The 21,006-nt window shown below is 40.1% G+C and overlaps 2 protein-coding genes across 3 annotated transcripts in view; both read left to right on the top strand.

The window, feature by feature from the left end:
* si:dkey-28b4.8 (sarcoplasmic/endoplasmic reticulum calcium ATPase 2) overlaps positions 1–1,728 on the top strand; it is a 48,694-nt gene extending 46,966 nt beyond the window's left edge. The window contains exon 24 of the mRNA XM_039809221.1: positions 1,560–1,728. Coding sequence (XP_039665155.1) covers positions 1,560–1,721 — 162 coding nt within the window. The 3' untranslated portion in view covers positions 1,722–1,728. The remainder of the gene's footprint in view (positions 1–1,559) is intronic.
* Positions 1,729–7,140: 5,412 nt separating this feature from the next.
* Positions 7,141–21,006, top strand: part of slc43a1b (solute carrier family 43 member 1b) — a 40,662-nt gene continuing 26,796 nt past the window's right edge. The window contains exons 1-3 of one of the 2 annotated variants that reach the window (XM_039809194.1): positions 7,141–7,360; positions 17,509–17,718; positions 19,613–19,771. In XM_039809194.1, the coding sequence (XP_039665128.1) occupies positions 19,618–19,771 (154 nt within the window). In that variant the 5' untranslated portion in view covers positions 7,141–7,360; positions 17,509–17,718; positions 19,613–19,617. The remainder of the gene's footprint in view (positions 7,361–17,508; positions 17,719–19,612; positions 19,772–21,006) is intronic. The other variant, XM_039809185.1, reaches the window with a different exon arrangement.

Here is a 21,006-nt window from a genome sequence, read left to right as displayed (position 1 = left end):
GGCTGCCGCTTTCTCGTCCGACTGTGTGGAGCTCCTAAAGTCCGACACGTCTTACCAAATTTGCAATTAGCCATCAAATTTTGTAAAACGGCCCATATTTGAGCTTTATATAGTTGATTTCTCGCTTAAAAAAGTCTCAGAAGTGAATTTGGTAATGAAACATTGCAGTGTCTGGAATATGAGATTCTGTCGCTTCTCTAATGTATGTGTATTGGGGATTCGCTCAACCAATCAGCGCGCGTCTCTAATATGTGCGTATGGCAAGTCACTCAACCAATCAGCGCGCAGCTCATCTAAATATTCATGACCATACCATATTTGGAAGAAAAGCTCTTGTTACAAATAGGGCCAAAACACAGGGATGCATAAGGGCCAATAAAATATCAACCAGGCCATTTTCAGCCCAACCAATGTTACATAGCCCATTAGGAGATCATAAGGAACAGTGTGAAATACCCTATATAATCATTCTATCACCCCTTTAACGTTTATTTTCAAGTTTTATTTTGAGGGTCTTTTAAAGTTTACATGCTGTCTCAGCTAGCGGTTAGCCGAATTAGCTGTTAGCTAAACTAACGTTAGCTGGAGGCTAGCGTGGGAACAGATTGGATAGTGTCGTAAATCCTGGTACCACAGCGCATGCGCGAACATCTTGCGCATGCGCAGAACGGATTGTGGAACGGATCGGGTACTGACACCCAACAACAAGGGAGAGGGGAGAGGGAAAACAGACCGCACCATGACAATAAAGTGCACCTAATTATGTATTCCACGGTATGTACAAAAACCGCCCGTGAAAGCGCGTCTCTATTTTGCGGTGAAAATTCACCGCCTCTTAAAAGCAGGTGTAAACCAGCCACAAGCAGGTTTCCTGGCATATGCCTCCTGGTGAAATGGCAGCAGTAATCCGAACAAGACGAAGACATAGGCCAAGGAGACGAGCTGAAAAGATTTTTGCCACAAGGATCACACTTTTTCAGTTGAGTGAACACAAAATCATTAAGCGTTACAGATTAAGCAGCCAAGCAATATTACAGTTAGGCTTCTGGAAGAAATCAAAGATGACATTGAATCTCCAACTCAGCTCAGTTCACATTCCATTCCAGCAGTTGTTAAACTCCTCGTTACATTACAAATATTGGCATCAGGATCATTTCAAACAGTCATAGCATCAGCAGTGGGAATATGGCAGTCTGCACTCAGCCGTATCATAGGACCAGTACTTAACGCTTTGCTACAGCGCAATCTACGGTATAGTGGGCGGAGAAAGGCGCTGATTACCCGATGAACTGCAGGTTTGGTAAATACGACGTAAGCTGAAGCATCACAGCGTGCGCTTTCTGCGTGTTGGCCATGGCGCTGATCACGCTCCATTCGCAAATGTACGTACATCTGGCCCTCAATGTCTTGATGTAAGTAATCAACTTGGGAAGTTTCATGGTTGTTATCTGTTAGTTCAAATATTTTCCCTATTCACTTGCAGTGTCTCACCTTAATGTGCAGCATTGTAGTGGTCTGTGTCTAACCCTCTCCTTTGTTACAATCAATCTCTCAAAAAGACACTGGAAGAGGAAGAGGAGCAGCAGAGGACGGGGGCTAGCAGGGGATTGGTCAGTCAATCACTGAAGGGCGTGTCCTGGTCCTTTGTCCTGATCTCTGCACCACTGGTGATCTGGATCTTCAGCCTGGACTCTGACATCACCAACATCTTCTGGGAGTGATGGGAAACAGAGGGGGGGCACTGTGGGGGAAAGAAAAAAAGAGAGAATCTAAAGAAGGACTGTTGGAACAAAATGAAGATTGGGTGTGTACGGGTGAGGCGAGGTGAGATACGAGAATGTAAGGGAAAAAGAGTGAAATATTGAACCAACAGACAATCAGAAAACAACAACAAAGAAAGAGCATCTCGTCCTTAATACTAAAAGGTGCTATGTGCAGCATTTCATTTAAATCCCATAGCTTACTTAGCCTGTACTTGTATGAGTTGCTCAGTTTGTCTGTCCAGCACTTAGAGTGAAATATGTCTCTGACATGATATCTCTAAAGCTGTACTTTAATGCCAACATAGCATGCTCACCTCATTCTAAAATACTAAAGGTTACATGATAAATACTAGCACGTGAGCATGCTGTAATCTGGTTTTTTCAGATGGGGGACATGATGTAGATCATCAATGGTTCCCAGGTGAGTTTCCCTCTCAGATTGTTTCACTCGGGTTGCAGCTATTCAGAAAACCTTCACACACTTTGTGTACAGTTCTCAGTAAATACTAGCTTATAGTCATTCAAATTAAAATATTAAGTGTTAGTATATTCACTGCTATAACGAACAGGCATAAGTTTACCGTGTTGAAAGCTTCGACATGTTTCATAGTACCGTAGACGCATAGTGAAGCGAACCGAAAGATTAGGCACTTTGAAAGTAACAGTCAATATATTTATACCATTATCAAGCGTTGTAAATAGCAGCATCTCTTCAAGCTGTATATATCGAAGAGTTGAGAACATTGGGACAGTTTATTGAAAAGATAGATAAGAAAGAAGCCCGCTCGCTGATACATAGCTGGCCGCCTTGGCAGCTACTGTCTTCATAATCTATCTTTTCAATAAACTGTCTGTACACTTACAATGTCTCAATGCTTCGGTTAACATGTAGGGACCCTCATTATGCTACCGTTGAAGGGTGCTGCTATTTTGAGCCTTGTTAGTGGTATAAATAGTGACTTGTTTTTACTTTCCAAGTGCCCCGAATACAAGCGTTGCAATCTAATCACCGGTTCGCGCTAAAGCTAGCTGAAGCTAGATAGACTTCTGATTACTATGAAAACATGTCCCAGGGAACGCTCAACACGGTAAACATGTTATTAACCCCTAGGTTCATTCTGCGCCGGAGATAGTACTTTAACTAAATCAGAATGCACCAACAAAACTTTAGAAATGTCTTGTGTAGTAAAGACTTTAATAATATGTAAACCTGTTGCTCGGAAACATCTGTAGCGCTGTCCAATCAAATACAATCAACAGGAAGTTGCAGCACAAGCGGTCACATGACTACTCAACCAATTACGTTCTATATGAACAGAGTGAGAAATGGGCGTGTTCAGGGTTAGCAGGATTCGTGTACTTTAGAGTGGGAGGGTAATATCTGCTTAAGCTAACCTAACCAACCATATTCTGTGTGTGATTATTGGCATGACGTTTTGTAATGTGACATATATTGTGTGCTTTTGTGAGTCTTTTTTTCAGTTTTCAATAATTAAACATTGTTTTGTCTATATCCCATTACCTCTATTACTTTTCAGTCTAAACGGGTCCAATATTAGCTCAGTCAGTTAGTGGCTGGAAATATTTAGTAACAACTCATCTCTACATAAGAACTACTTTGTTCGGTGCAACCTGTTTTAATTTAGCGATGCCTAGATCTCCGCTTGGTGAAAACATCTGTTCTAACAAGGCTAACACTGAACTCGGGGAGAGCTGAACGTAAACACTCCTTCGAAATAAAAAGACGAAGATCAGAAGGTCAGAAAGATAATTTGTTTAGCAGAAATATGTTAGTTCCTTTTTTATGTTTCTTGTTAAGAATCCCTCTGTGGTCCCGACCTCCAGGTTGGTAACCACTGCTGCAGAGGTGTCATCTCTTTAGTCATTCTAACAGCATGTTGATGATTTATTGGTGATAAAATGCTACATATAGCACCTTTTTAGAAGAAAATGTCCAGTGAAAAATGTGTGGATTTGATAAAAAAACAAAAAGAAGTGCTGAGTGGTCTTGAATTAAACAAACAAACACACACACACACGTTTGTTTCACTACCTTTATGGGGACCTGTCTTTGACATAATGCATTCCCTAGCCCCTTACCCTAACCTAAACCATCACAACTAAATGCCTAACCTTAACCCTTACCCTAACCCTAACCATAACCATCCTAATTCTATCCCTAACCCTACAACCAAGTCTTAACCCTCAAACAGCCCTTTAACCTTGTGGGGTCCAGCATTTTGGGCCCCACAAGGCTGTGCAGACCCCACAAGTATACTGTATTCCCCGGTTTTTGGACCCCATGAATATAGTAAAACAAGCAAATACACACACACACACACTGTAATTCAGCAGTAATAATCTGTGATGAGGCCAGATGACTAGATGTACAACCGTCTTCATGCTGCAGTGCTAAAATATTCCGTTGCGTTATTGTTAGAACTTGCGTGTAGATACTGTACATGAGACTAATACAAGCATTTATCCTGTGAAGGAAGACTGTTAGCAGACCATTAACAGGGTGCATGTCAGCGCACGTCACATAATTTGTAACACATTTCAGCCCAAATCCATCCTGGGACTATTGGATTGTGCAGAAAGGCATCATTTCCTGCAGAGTCTGGGCTTGAAGTGGGACAGGTGTACAGTAAAGCTGGGTGTCTACAGCTTGTAAAAGGGATCACATGGAGTACAGTTCATCATAGCATCTTAAGTCCAGTCATTCTGCTAGATCTACATTTCAGTATCCTTTGTCGTTTCTGTTGATTGTTACCGACACTGAAAAGCTGAGAAAGTCTTAAAGCTAACTTGACTTGATGCCCTGAGGCTTCACAGACCCACTGAAGCTGACTTTAAGCCTTCACAACCGGAGAAATAAAAGGTTCTATTCATGTTTAAACACAGTAGAGGTTGTTGTGAACTCCCAGGTACAGTACTGCTACATGTATGTCAGCTAAATGGAGTAATATGGTTCTTTATGTTAGGGCTGAATACAGACTTTGTTTAGTTGCTTACACCTGTGAGTCTGCCTCTGTGATGAAATGATTTCAGATGATTTCAATTTGTGATAGATAGATTCCTGATGTCAGCCTGACAGTGAGTCAGTATTTCATTTAAACGTGTTCTTTGTCAAATCAGTGACCTGTCTGCCATTTCTCCACTGATGCCATTGTGACATCTCACTCTGTTTGCCATTGAGGGGATTTTTATTTTTTAATGATGTAGTTACAATAACTTTTGTCGTGTATCAAATTTGGGCTCCTGTTTGGAAACAAAATCTGAGATTCAGAGAATAAAGCCATCATGTTCCAAAAGTAAAGTCATAATTTTACAAGAAAAAAGTCACAATTATTTTATATGAAGTCACACTTTTATGAGAAAAATTGCCATGTCTTTATCAGGTAAAGTCACAAAACGTACAACTACTATTTATACTTTCCTCTACGCGCTATACAGCTGTTTCCCCTGGACAGGCGACAGATGTTTATTAGACTGAGCTCACTTAGCCAGATACTAGCAGAGCGTTTACATATGGAAAAGTGTGACTTTATTCTTGTAATATTGCCAATTTTTTTTTTCAAAATTATGACTACTCATAATAGAATGTCTAGTTCTCATAATTCCATATTTCTCATCTGACTTTATTCTTGTAATATTATGACCTCATCTCATAAAAGTGCTACTTTATTCAGAATTTAGATTTTATTCTCACAAAAGTGTGACAGTTTTTTTTTTTTCTCTAAATATTGCACCTTTATTCTCGAAGTGTCTGATTTATTTATTTTACTAGAAGTGGCCCAAAAATAGCCTTTAGGATCTTTATGATATCATTAAAAAACATAAAGCATTAAAGTGTTTTGGAGGTGTTAAAACAACTAACCTTTTGTGAAAACAGGCAGTTTTTTTTTGTTTTTCTTTTATTTGAAATTGTCTTTTAGTCACTACTACTACCTGTTACAGTAATTATCCAAACCATTAGAAATATGTTGCTTCTTTGCCAGGCCTGCCTCTTTTTGGTGTTTGATTGATTTCTCACATGATAGCTTGAAATTGCAAGAATGACCTTTGTTGCAATATAATATTTTGGTTTTGATAACATTAAGGCAGAAGAAACCTGTAGATGAAAATGCACTTAGTATTGAGTATTTGCTTTCTATTTTCATTATTTATTCATATTTTATTTTTCTGCAAGGGTTTATTATGCCATGACATTATTATTATTATTATTATTTTATGTTAGCTCACAGCCATGTCTATGAGAGAAAAATGAGTGGAGGGTGTGTATGTTCCAGACTGTCACAATGAATCAAAAGTTGTTCATGACTCACCTGTTTAAAATAAAGGTTGAATTGAAGAACTTATACAAGACTGTTTTCTCTTTTCTTTAACTATACCTCCTTCCCCTCTCATCCTCTCTGTTCCCTCACCATTTTGTAGATTTTCTTTGTATCTTTTTTTTCTTGTTCTACTTCCATCATGTCTGCTGCTCCTGTTACAGCCGTACTCTGTGGTCAGGACTTTGACTATTTTGACGTTACAGGAATTGAAAATATCAGTGGTGGTCAGACGATTCCCAGCATATATCTCAGTAATCATGTTCAATAACTAATTGCTGCTGTATGTGATGACTCAGCACAGCTGTTTGGTTCATGCGTCATGCGGGAGCATGTTCACGCACTGCAGGCCAGATCAGTGGAGTTCTCAGAGGGTGGGACGACGTTACTGCTTGGTGATAGGACCCGCTTAGTGTAAAACTGTTTGGAGGCATACTGTAGCTGACCACATGATGGGGCCAGTGAGCAAGTTACCAGTATGTCAGTGGAACTGGTGCCAGGTGAAAAACCTTCAGCTCTTCAGGAACAGAAACACTATAAGCAAAGAGTTGGGGGCTGAGAAATATATTTCTATCAAACCATCAGACCGTATGAGTCCAGAATGTTAGACACAAGTTTTGCATGGCTTCTGGTCCCTTAAAGGGGTTTGTGTGTGTGTGTGTGTATGTGTGTATGTATGTATGTATGTATGTATGTATGTATGTATGTGTGGGCTTGTTTAACTATATTCGTGGGGTCCAAAAACCGGGTAAGGGTTAAGGTTAGGCATTTAGTTGTGATGGTTAAGGTGAGGGTAAGGGGCTAGGGAATGCATTATGTCAATGAAGGGTCCCCACAAAGATAGTGCCACAAACCTGTGTGTGTGTGTGTGTGTGTGTGTGTGTGTGTGTGTGTGTGTGTGTGTGTGTGTGTGTGTGTGTGTGTGTGTGTGTGTGTGTGTGTGTGTGTGTGTGTGTGTGTGTGTGTGTGTGTTAAGGTCAGTGGGGTGGGCGGGCGAAACTTAAGCTCCATTTATAGACATAGTGTACTTGGAGAGAGAGAGAGAGAGAGAGAGTCAATGTGAGGGCACATGTGCCAGTGAATACAGCTGCCACACGGATAAGACACTTTAAATCTACAAGGAAAAGAAAGAGAGAAAGATTAAACTCTAAAACAGAATCTAGAACTTTCCCCTGTTGGGAAACAGAAACAGCAGTGAAGAGAGCGTGTTGAATCATCACTATATCGACACACATTATCTCCTGGAGGAACTCAACTTATAAAGTAAGTGACTTTAAACATGATGCATGGTTGTTCCTCCATATTTTGCCACATGTAGACAAATGTGACGGGGTCTGCTCATAAACCCTGCGGGGGAGGATTCATTGACTCGACTGCTGTTGCTGAATGGGATTGGGAGGTACTGCTGAGGTGGGGTTATGTTGTCAGAACTGCACTGAGATAATATTGTTCCCTCTCCTGTCAACCACGACCATCTTGTCATTGTTTGTTAACTGGGTTGAGTCATATTGTCCAATATATCATTTGCAACATTTGAAAGCTCTATGTGAGCTATACAAATTATTGTGATGGTGAGATGCAATGATATGAATGAAACATGAAGCTATGAAATATTTCTTTTGTATAATTCAACTTCTGGCAACTCATATTTGTTAATGGGTGAGTGTCACTTTGACATGGAAATGTGCATTTACTAACACAACTGAGAAAAGGTATTAGCATAGAAGCATATGCTTTTGACATTTGCTATTTTGACATTAGAATAGTCCATTCCAACTGAAGTGGTATTCATTTTATGATATTTCTGAGTTCACAAGGTGTGACCTATGTTGTTGTCTATCTATTTGTTGATCTTAAACATACAATTTAAAGGTCCCATATTGTAAAAAGGGAGATTTCCATGTCTTTTTTAATTTTAAGGCGAGACACTACAGGTGAATAGGGTAAAATTTTAAAATAATAGATATCACCATGAAACTTCCTCAGTTGATTACTTACATAAGTATATAAAAAAAATGTATTACAAGTTTTTGAAATGTGTATGTTTAATTATGCAAATTAGGCATTATCTCATTAAATATGCGTGATTTTGCATATATTTTCGGTAGATAGATCTGAACATATGATAAAGCCAGGTGCAAAATTATTTTTTCATTTTGTTTACACACAAGATGAAAACAAAATTACAGAGGGATTTCAGGATATCTGCTTTCATTACCTAGAAAATCCAAATATACTGTCCATAGCCTTAAAAAATCGATTTTCGCTATATTTTTTTGCTTAAAATGTCACATAAATCAGGCCAGGAATGATTTATTAACAAATCCCTCTGTAAATATCTTCAGAATACTGCTAAGTGTATAACTGGAAAGTTTGGTGTCCATAGGTGCTACATAGGCTGAGATGTTTATACTGGAGAATGACAAAAACCTCATTTTGAGAAAACGGCATTTAAAGATTTAAATAGGGGAATTTAATACATTTCTATTGGAAAAATTGCTCAAAAACAGAATAAATGCCCAGGCCCTTAGTAATAATAATACAGAATATTTCAAGCTCATGAAAATTGATTATTTAATAAAATGGCAGGCATATAAGGCCTACAAGTGCAGTAACTCATTGAATTAACATTTGCGTATCATGCACAAAGTTGCCAACAAAACCCACGCTAGACAGTTGTATGGACAGAACAAGACCAACAGTAGATGTCACAGCTTTCTAAAGTCTAATTGTCCACTCCAGCACCATATGTAGGCTAGTTTAGCTATGCTTAGACTCTTGAGCCTATGTTTTACACTGGCAGTTGTGACAGTCTCAGCTTTCGAGATCCTGAGCATTTCAGTTTCTCTCGTTGAATTGACCATCACAACTGTGCTCTGAAGCCACAACTTCTCCATAACAGACAGCATGGCAGAGGCACCTTCATCAAGGTGGAGATGGCCATACTTAACAGAAAGCATGGCAGAGGCACCTTCACTGAAGGTGGAGATGGCCATACTTTCTGCTGCCTCAAGCTTACTTTCCCCACAAAACAGTCCCCTCAGTCAGCCGATGGTGAAGCTAACTAACCAGGCTCCCATCAGCACCGGTTCATAACAACACAACAGAACTAAACTAATTATGAATCATTCAAAAGACCAATATTTAGAACATTGGAGAAAGCAAAGAAAGTAGACTCAATTGTTATTTGACCACCAACTAGGTCAGACAGACAGGTCAGTGAGAGAGAGAGAGACAGGCTCAGTGACCACCAGCTGGGTCAGACAGAGATACTCTTCCTCCTCCACTGGGAAAAACTATCTTCACTAAGAGAATTACACCTTGGAAAAATAGCCAAAAAAATGAAACTTCGCAAAGTTAACACCAGAAAAGAAGCCGGAAATTCTCCTAGGAGAGAAAAACATGGATCTGTCTGCCACAGCCTGAGGGACTCACAACCACTTAGGATCCCAAAATTATAGATTTGTTTAGTAGCCTATTATATAGTAATTATATTATACAACCATTTGAACTGTTGTTTAATGTAATTGTTTTGTAATATAGTGTGTTGTATCGCGATCAGTACAGTGTAGTATATATGTGACACATAGGACATGTAGGCTATATGACTTTCTGTAAACTGCTTTGAGAGAGAGAGGGTCTGATTACCTCCGCTGTCTGAAAACTCCTGTTTTCTGAACGACAGTTTAAACATGGACGTACTATGTGAAGGCATTTCATCATATGCGGTCTTAGTGTGTAATCCCCTGGGTCTTCTTGCTAATAACAACTGTTGTATCTTCTCTGAGGTGATTTTCGACCGTTTTCGACGCATTTATTTTGACATTCTGAACTACCGCGGAAATGTCAGAGCGCGTCACGTGACCATTCTAAGCGAATCACGTTGTCAGGGATTGTCATCAGCCAATGAGATTGCGCATTTAGCGCCAAATCCCCCCTTTTACTTTCACGATTGGTTGCTGATGAAAAGGAAATGACCATATTTGGATCCGACAGCATTGTAGAGGAGAGAGAGAGCTTTCCAACGGTGTATGTGATGACAGGGTGCAGACAGCGATCGCGGAGCAGCGGGATGATTTAGAACGCCAACTTTTGTTGAATTTAGGAGAAATCTACCGACGCAAACTGACAAAGTTTATTAAAATAAAGACCTAAATGTGTATTTTTGACTTTTTATCACCTAAAGTCTGAAAGAAGATATGTAATTGAACATAAATAGCCAAAAATCTCAAAATTGACCAGTGAAAAAAAAACGATGTTTTTGCCTGCCGTGTCTCGCCTTAAAGCAGGTCGAATGAAATACTGTGAAAGTATCAAAATGCTCAAGGACTTCCTTATGGTTGTGATGTCACAACTATACTACATATAGGTAGAAAGTGCCCGATCCAGTGCCGTTACAGTCATTCCCAAGGACACTGATCAATCAGAGCAAAATGGGCTTTTTCGGGAGGGGGCTTAAAGAGACAGGCGCTAAAACGGAGTGTTTCAGACAGAGGGTGAAGGAAGGTGGGTTTATCTGTGGACTGCAAGAGAGGGGCAGAACTTGAAGTTGTCCAAATCACACAGAACCACACGAGATGTCAAAATGAGATGTTATGCTGATGAAGTGCTTTGAGAAAGTGATTTTCCTGCACATCAAAGACAACTTCCCAGTCTGCCTGGACCCATTCAGAGCCAATAGACCCACAGAGGATGCCAACTCCACTGCCCTCCACTCAGCCCTCACACATGTTGAAAATAACAACACCTTAAGTATTGCAAGTAGTTTATTTTAAAATGTACTACTCTAGTACTGAAAGTAAAAGTACAAGTATTGTGTTATGTTTAGTTTAGTTTAGTTTATTAGTTTATTTGTCACGGACCATGCACAGTTCAGGCCCTGTACCAGAGTTAGCTATACAGCTAATTTACATCTGTAGTCCCTGGGCAAGGGAGATAAAAAGACAATATAGACAATACAGACAATACTATCAAAACAGATAGAAACTTAACAACAAACAACATATAACAAGCATTACATCACATATAAACCAGTATACAAAATATACCTTCCAGCCAAGTCTTTAAGGACATTTTAAAACTGCTGAGACTTGCACAATCTCTAATGTAAAGTGGGATTAAGTTCCACTTTTTTACTACAGTAAATGAAAAAGCTCATTGACCAAATTTAGTCTTCCTAAATTGAGTGTAACAGTCACCTCTTACAGAAGCCCTGGAGACCCTTACATTGTTTGTGCAAAATGACACACATTGCTTGAGTGGGGGTGGTGCAAGATCATGGGTCAATTTATACATCAGGCACATGTCTGCAAAACAGAGAAAACTGTCAAAGGTTAATAGGTTGTGTAACATTCCTCTTGATAGAGAAATGCATGCCCACTGTTTTGCTTATATAAGACAACTGAGAGTTAACCAGCCTGATACTTTGTTTAGTACTGCAGTAAGATTTGCTGCAGCTTGTTCTCTAGTTTTTGCATGGGTATAGATAACTATCGTCTGCGTACATTTGGATGTGGACTTCTGGGAAAATCAAAGGCAGGTCATTAATATATAAATAAAATTGGTCCTAAAATAGATCCCTGAGGAACTCTAGTAGTGCAGTTAGCAAAGGAGGAGCATCTATCATTAATCCTGGTGCACTGCTTTCTAGAATCAAAATAAGACTCCATTCATGTGGGAGAGAAATTAATCTTTGACAGTTTGGATAACAAAACATTATGATTTACTGTATCAAATGCCTTCCTAAAATCGAGGAAAACAGCCCCAACAACCCCTCCATTGTCAAGTCTGGATTTTATTTGCTCAATAAAGTAACAAGTAGTTGTTTCTGTGGCATGATGTTTCCTGAATCCAAACTGCATCGGGTGCAGTCATGGCCTTGATTTAAATAGGCTAGCAACTGGTCAGAGACTATCTTTTCTGTTACTTTGGAGACAACAGGGAGGATACTAATAGGTATATAGTTGGTTGTATTAGTTGCATCTCCAGCTTTAAAGACAGGGGTTATTACTGGTGATTTCCAGGCATTGGGAAAAAAACTTTGTTTAATGGATAGATTTACCAGCTGACCAATTGGAGTACAGAGGGTGCTTCTATACTTCTTCAGGAATGCACAATCACAATTAAAAACATCTTTAGCCTTAGAGTTCTTAAACTTGCCTAAGATTTTAGTTATGGAAGATTCTGGCACTTCGGAGATGCTAAACAGTGGAAGATTATCATTTGATGGTGTAATGACCTTCCCTCTTGGACCAAAGCCTTGTGCCAAATCTTGAACCAAATCTATAAAATAACTATTAAACACAGAAGAAATTTGGTCTTTGTCTTTAGTTAAGGTTCCCTGTACTTGTAATTCAACCTCTTTATCTCTTTTTTTGGTGTTCTTCTTTAAAGCTCTATTGATGTTTTCCCAAGTTTGCCTACTGTTCCCTTTAGAATCATTGATAATATCAATAAAAAGCTTTGCTTTTGCCTTTCTCAATTCATTTACATTTATTTCTTTATTATGTAACTGTTGAAAAGTTCTCCTATGATGGGCTAACCCTGACTTAATTTCAGTTTTCAGTGCATGATCCCTCTGCTTCATTAGATTCCATACTTGTTCATTAAGCCAAGGCAGATTTAGCTTTTTCCTAGAATGTGTAACACTTTTACTAAACTCGCTTTTAACGCTATTAACCTTGGTCATTAAGCTCCTAGAAGCAATCTCCAAGTCCTCTGTGGACAGGATCTCAATCCACGTTAGTTCATTGATAAACCTCTTTGGTATAATGTTTAAGACCTTTTTACTTTCTTGCTGGTATATGAACCTTTGTTTTGTTAGTTTCCGTGATACCAGTGTCAGATTATGATCCGATAGCCCTATCAGAAAATCAAATGTTTTAGTTATTCTTTCTGGTTTATTACTAAATATGAGATCAATGTAGTTATTAAAGAAAGCAGTCAAAAGTTTGAATATCATTTTGCTTCATTGAATATCATATACGCTTCAGTACACTTGGTCGGTGACACGTCATAGCTGGGGGCGTGGCTTGGGGCGGAGTTGCCGTGGGGGAAAACAATCCCTTACCCCTAGTCTCGCATTGCCAGACCTTCCTCCACAGCACTGCGGAGGAGGGTCTGGCTAGTCCACAGAGCATTCTGGGATGGGAGCAAAACGTGCTCTCACAATTGTTTTCGGGCGGCGCTAAGTGCCGGAGAGAGCCCCGGTGTCACTTCAGAAAAGCTTTGGGAAGGAACTTGTCTTGGCTGTTTAAGTCTTCCAACAGAAAACTTAGATTCGACAGATAGTCTAACTAGCTGTCTGGATTTACCCCTGAGATCTGACAAAATGTCAGGGAGCAACATTTGTTTATTTTGTTGTGATGTGAAGCAACGCATTCTCATGAACAGGTTCGTATGATATTGTACGAAAAGTTACGCACACTAAAACGTATGATATCATACGAAAACTAGGTGACCGTGCTACAGATCGCAGTTGCTAGCTGTTTTTAGCCGCTACAGAGCTTCATGATGCCGGCTACAGACCTCTGTCACAACTCGTCAAATTAGCGGCATTTAGTAGATGTGTTTAACCGCTACAGAGCCCCGCATACCGGCTACGATGCTCCGCATGGTGTGCTCCGCATGGTGCTCCATCAGGTTAGCGGCAGTTGGTGGTTCAGTTACCCGAGAATAGGCAACTTTGCGCCGGGTACAGAGCACAGCGAGCTGCCGGTCGTTGTTTGCTGGTTCAGTTACCTCAGAATAGGTGACTGTAAGCTGGGTCCAGAGCACCGTGAGCTGCCGGTCATTTCGGCGGAGATCACAGTTAAGTTTAGGCAAGAAAAAGTGAGCGTTATGCGGCGACGGAAGTTAAGTTAATGCACCAAAACAATTTGTTAAGTTTAGAAAACACTACCAAGGAACACGCATTTCCTGGGTGATAGTCTTTTCTTTTCCCCAGGAAGTTAACTCCACTCCCTGGCTTGAAAGTCCTGTATGTTAACACCCATCCATCACTCTGACCACCTCCCTACGCGGCTAGTCGCGTTCTTATATAGCAGCAGTCAATGTGGTGCGCACAAAAAAAAAAATCATACGAATTACAGTGCTTATCTTTTCGTACCTTTTGAACGTATGGTTCATGACAACTGCCTGTGTGAAGCCATCTCGGAGGGTTACTGAAAAGCCCCAATCAGACCTGAGTTTAATTTTTTAAACCTGCACCAAGACAACACCGGCTTCGTCTGTCTATTCGGCAGTATATGAAACTTAAGATCAGGATTTGTTTAAACTTATAAGAGGTGCAATCGATGGGAGCGGGATATGGGTGCGTCTATTTCCGAGGAAGATTGGGATCAGGCAATCCGAAGGATACACTCCTCTTCTGTATGCATGAGACATTGTGTTATCCAGTTCAAAGTGGTCCATCGCCTGCATTATTCCAAAGAGAGATTGTCGAGAATTTATCCAGAGCTTAATCCAAAATGTGACCGATGTACACGGGAAACTGCTGACCTATTCCATATGTTCTGGTCCTGCCCGAAATTGACTCCATTTTGGAAATCCATCTTCGACGCTTTGACTACTGTGTTACACTGCTCGCTTATTCCTTCGCCTCTGATTGCCATTTTCGGGGTTGTTCCAGCTGGTGTGCACTTGAGCGCCACCCAGGCAAACCTTGTGGCCTACTCTACTCTGCTAGCCAGAAGACTTATATTGTTCAAGTGGAAGGAGGCTTCTCCTCCTGCCTTTGCACACTGGGTTCGGGAGGTTTTGCAATCACTGAGAGTAGAAAAGATCCGTTACACCATGAGAGGATCCACTTCAAAATTTTACTTGACTTGGAGGCCCTTTTTAGACTTTATAGATGGGTTGGATGCTCGGTTACTAACCATTAGGGATGAACATACAATCTGATTTCAGCTGAATATCCTTCAACCTCTTTTGCTTGCATTAGCGCTCTTGCTGCACTTAACTTGATTTTTATTTAATTTAAATTATTTTATTTTTTTTTTCATTTCTATTCTTTCTCTTTTTATTGTTGATGTGTGTAACCCTTGGTAATTCATATTACTCTTGACTGCCTGCGACCTGGGGGTGGGACGGGTGGGATGGTGGGAGGGATTTTGTTCAAATCTATACGACCTGTGATTGCTACATAAACTGTGCTGTTTATAACTGGAAAATGAATAAATAAACCTTGTTTAAAAAAACTTATAAGAGGTGCAGAATGCCACACACCAACTTTTTGGCATTGTACCAAGCAAAAAAACAATCGTAAATGTGACAAAGAGTAAAGATCAACCGCTAACAAGGTCTACACTCATTCATTCGAAGGGTTTGTTTTTCCCCACGGCATAAAAGGAAATGACGTTTTGGTGAGCGTTCCTAGTCATGCCGGCCAAGTCTATGCGCTGTCACTGTCAGTTTTAGTTCCACTAAAATGTACATTGCAATGCAATGTTTAAACAGTAAAAATCGGTATGAAGCTTTAGACACGTAGTATCAATGAATCTTTTTTTTTAATCATTTATGATGTGATTGGTCGCACTAATGGAACATATTATTGGAGATTATATGTTAATATTATGAGTGAGCAGCTTATGGTGCAACTGTAGAATGTAGTTTGAAACTGAGTTTGTTAAAGTGGCTATATGTAACTTTCAGTTTGTGTTGATTTTAGCGGCCGCTTTGGACTAAAGCGGTAGTGTTTTTACCACACCCGCTGTCGTAAAGGTCTTTTCTTTTCGTGCTGTATTGCTCACTGTATTAGCGAGTTAGCATTACGGGGAGGTCATACAGTTGCGATGAACAGACAGAAAATCATGCATCATTGCATTTCAAGTGTTGCGTACGGTAACTTAGCCTACTTTGGATGTCTCGTGAGATAAACCTGGTATCACTGTCACTGGGTCACGAGCCAATTAAAGCATTAATAGATTGTTGCAGCAACCAACGTAATAATAACTTTTTTAATATAGCGCATTTCATGATACCCAAGAATGCTTTGCACAAGTATAACGTTACAGGGGGACAGGAGAAAAGAAAATAGTAGGCCATAACTACAGCAGATAACTTCTAAAATAACATTAAAATACAATTAGGCCTATATAATATATAAAGACATCTCCTGCTTCCTTTTACCTGGCAGAAATCTGTGACCCATCAGAATGTGTCAGAAGAGAAGGATGAAAGTTTGATTTGGGGGCTCTTAAATGACATTGTTATGAAGTCTCAGTGATTTGGTCAAAATGGGTGTAACTGTTGACTTACGACATTTTGTATTATGTAGCCTATTTGTCTTAAACACACACACACACACACACACACACACACACACACACACACACACACACACACACACACACACACACACACACACACATGTTGTTGTCAACTGTCCACTTGATATTAAAACGTCTTTTTTTACTTGTCTTTGAATCGACCTCATCTTTTTTCTGGTTGCTTGTTTCAGCCAGCCTCTTCACCCCAGGAATGTGCCGCCGCATTTTTTTTGCATGTAAGTTAGATGGCACCAACATTTGGTCTAATCATAACTGGTCTGGCAACCCAAAGGCCAGTGTTTTGTTTCCAGATTTGTGTGCATGGTGCAAAATTTTGAGCATTAAACACTTCATTTCCTGCATTCAGGTGAATTTGTATGCACCTATGAATTTCTACCTTTTTCTGAAACAATTTATGCTGGAAATATCTTTATCTAAACGGAAACATAGATTACAATCCAAATATAAAAACATAATGGAAGATTTAGCAGTAAGGTTCTCAGACATTCTGTATTGCTTTCAACTATTTATTCTCCTGTAGATCAACTTTTCTAATTATATCTGAGTCAGCACACATGTAGCCTATAATTTACTCCTCCCTCCTCTTTTGCGTCTTTTGTTGGGGAAGTAACCTCCTTAAATGGGCATATGACAATTATTCACCTCAATGATAAATTAATTAATTTTAATGAATTAATAAACCCCTGGACTGTAATATTTCAGATGTGTTTGAGCAAGATTTCTGCTGCATGTCCAAAACTTTGTGCACATTCCAAATATATCTCATCTGTGCTCTCTGAGATTTGGAGGAGTCGTGATATTTTGAGAAAAATAAAGTGATAATAGGCTATTACAAGAATGGATTTGGATTTTGGATTTGTTGAAAGGCTGCGGCCATGACTGACAGCTGTAGTCAGGAGGACCCACGAGATCTCGCGAATTCACGTAGAATAGAACCACAAAACCACCACCAGTTAGTTTCCATCCAGAGGAGTCGAGGGGAAACAGCTATGAGCTGTGTTTTCAAGGTGTAGTGCAGGAAATATGATCCGCTGTGAGCACGGGGGTATTTTATTTTAAAAATTAACCGGATGTTTTATTTTGTTTCTGTGCTTGATTTCCTGTCCCGCACTATCTGAATAGTGCTGGTTTGCTGTGGAGCTCTCCGGCATCCGGCAAAAATAGAAGCTCTGCGTGTCTGATCTGCTCCGGAGGGCTGAGGATCGCCGGAGCTGGGACGGAGTCGGAACGCAGCCGCTATGCAGCCAGTGGAAATACACCCGCTGACTTTAATGGAAACCTGATGACTCTGCCGCCGTTCCGGAGCCGTTCAGCAACCGGTAGAGCGCACAGGTCTGCTTCAGAGCTCCGTGTGTTTGAGTCCGACCCATAGACTGGAAACGTCGCGTCACGGGAACTTCAAACTAAATCATTAGTTTGAAATTTTCCCCCAATTAGGAAATGATCGACAATAATCATCAATTCAATCTAATAATCAGGTTGACAGGTAAACGTGTGGCTAAGGGGGGCGCCCTATGATCATGTTTAATAAACATGTTTCATTTTGCTTGTCATTCTAATTCTATTATTAATGAGAAGTAGACCTAAGGGCGACACGGCTTTTATTGTGAAGCAACTAGCCTACAGAAAGTATTTCTTTTTCATTCACGGTACTTTGACACACACACACACACACACACACACACACACACACACACACACACACACACACACACACACACACACACACACACACACACACACACACACACACACACACACACACACACACACACACACACACAGCTCTTTGGATGACATATCTACCCCAGGAACCCAGAATTATTACAATTCACTGAATAGTGTACAAAGTGTTTGTGTGTGTGTGTGTGTGTGTGTGCGCGTGCACGTGTGTGTGTGTGTGTGTGTGTGAGAGAGAGAGAAAGGGGGGGTGGGGACTACTATTTCTGTGGTGTGCGAACACATGTCTGATACAGGTTGAGTCACTGCTTTCCAATGCCTCTCTCTCTCTCTCTCACACACACACACACACGCACATACACACACACACACACGCATGCACACACGCACACACACACACACACACGCACACATACACACACACACCACAGAAGTTCTGAATTGAGTTTATCAAATATTTACACACTCACAGCTGGGAAGAACACAGTGTCCATTGATTTGGAGTTCAACATGAATGTTTCTGTGTGCGTACGTAGGTGTGTGCACATGAGTTAGACCAGTGCATGACATCTGATAGCTCCAGCTCCAGCAGATGGTCAAGTGGGGTCAGCCTCCTCCCAGTTGGGAGACATTCTAATGTAACAGTGATGGTGTTTAATGAAGAAACGGTACTCTCTCACACACACACACACACACACACACACACACACACACACACACACACACACACACACACACACACACACACACACACACACACACACACACACACACACACACACAGAGTTTACATTCAGTGTTTTCACTAAAACTAATTGTGTGTCCCTGATGACCTAACACTCAACATTTACATTTTACAGTTAAACTTACTTTTTACATTCTTTAGTGTTCAATCATATTCAGGTGATAATGGCACATTTTTAAGATGTCCTATAAATATTAGATAACTTTGATATACCAAGTGGAAGGAAAACTGTGGGTTTTCATTTTGTAGTCAGACTAACCCCAGGCAAACATATTTGGAAAAGAACAAGAAGACAAAATAAACAGTGAAATGATTACCCAAACAGCCATTACAGTTCACAGACTTCCTGGATCAATTTTGACCCAATTTTGATGTCCAAACTGAACCATGGTCTTTATTTTGTGAGCCCACTAGGAAGGAACAAATTGCAATGCCTCAAGCCCTTTTCTTTAAACTAATTATTATTATTTTTTTGTGATTAACAATTAACAACATATAAAACAATACAATTTGCAACAATTCTAAACAATCTGGAGGGGAGTCCAATAGAAGCTATGCATAATCTTGAACTGCAACGCTCGATAATTTGAAGCATTCTGGTCAGCCCTACTTAAAATGTAAATATAGTACAAGATATGTGCAAGGGAGTTAAATGTTATGTAAAAGGAAACTGTAATGTGACACTCAGATAGTAAAACAGTGTGGTGCAAGTAAGGATTTGTTGAACTTGCTGGTTCCTCGCAGAACTTTGTTTCTAGCCGTTTGGTGGACTAATGTTTCCCTGTTGTTGTGTGTCTGCAGCTGTCATGGCTCCCAGCTTGGCCCAGGCGTACAGGAGGAGGTGGTGGATGGCTGTCACAGCCATTATAGAGAACCTGCTCTTCTCTGCTGTTTTGCTGGGCTGGGGCTCACTGCTCATCATGCTGAAGAACGAAGGCTTCTATTCCCACATCTGTATCGGTAAGACCACCATCCAAGCAGCTTGTGGTCATTCACAGTCAGATATGTCAGACATTCTATCCTCTCTGGGATAGTTTGAAAGCTGCAGTTTCAAAAAAAATACATTTACATTGACATTTTGACTGCACTTCTGGTGCTACAGTACATGTTTTGGTGTCTGTGACTGCTGGTGAAGACATGCTCTGACTATTGGTGAAGGCGATGTCTCTGGTTCTTTCTTAAAGCAACACCAAAGCACTTTTCCTCTTCGGTCCCCCTACAGGTTGGAAGGGGAATTGTCCATTACCGCTGTCGTATGTCTCATTCGAACTACAGATCCGCTACCCGATCTGGCAAACTTGCATAGTGCGCTTATAGCCAATAGAGGGCCGCAAAGCGAATGAAGAAGTGCCGTTCACCCTGTTACGAGTTGATGAACCACTGAAACGATTTTGGAAACATTATTTTAAGGTACAAAATAATCTTTGGTGTTGCTTTAATATTTCTCTTTTAGATACAGATAAAAAATTATTTTGATTTGTCTGCCAACAAGACTGCCAAGAGTTTTTGTTCCAGTCTTTGTATCTTGCATTGTCCCTGACCTTTTTTTCTATTAACTATTTCTATTAAGTATTAGAGATCAGACAGGATGCTTCTTTTAATATACTTTAAATGGACAGTTCACTCAAAAAAAACAAACGATAATGATATCTGTATTGCAGATAGTTTTGAATTAATGTACCAAGGTTTTAACACCCAAAAAGCACAGCTTTAGCTCAACAGTCCGACCAATAATAACTTATATAATTACAATGTAGGCATATCCAAACAAAATCAACAGCCACACCCCTTAGGGCCTCAGTTAATGTAAGAAATGAATTGCAGTTAAACAAATAAACCACAATTACATAAAAATATTGTGATTATGTAATAATTGTTACAAGTCAAACTTTTTAGTTCCGGTTAGAACCCGTGCAGCCGCATTTTGAATTAACTTTAGTCGCTGCACAGCTGATTTTGGGAGGCTGATTACAGTAGTCTATTCTGCTTGTCATAAATGCATCTCTCAAAGCCATATTTTGATAGAAAGCCCCTTAGTTTTGAAATGTTTTTAGATGGGAGAAGGCTGATCTTGTGAGGTGATTGATATGGCTTTTGAAATGTAGATGTTATGGCTGTGGCTAAGACCCAGAACACGGAGTATCACACACAGACACGGAGGAAAACGTTTAGAATGTCTTTAATGAACGTCACAA

The sequence above is a fragment of the Perca fluviatilis genome, chromosome 1 (genome assembly GCF_010015445.1).
Source record: "Perca fluviatilis chromosome 1, GENO_Pfluv_1.0, whole genome shotgun sequence".
NCBI classification, from domain to species: domain Eukaryota; kingdom Metazoa; phylum Chordata; class Actinopteri; order Perciformes; family Percidae; genus Perca; species Perca fluviatilis.
This window is presented reverse-complemented; position numbering and strand designations above follow the sequence as displayed.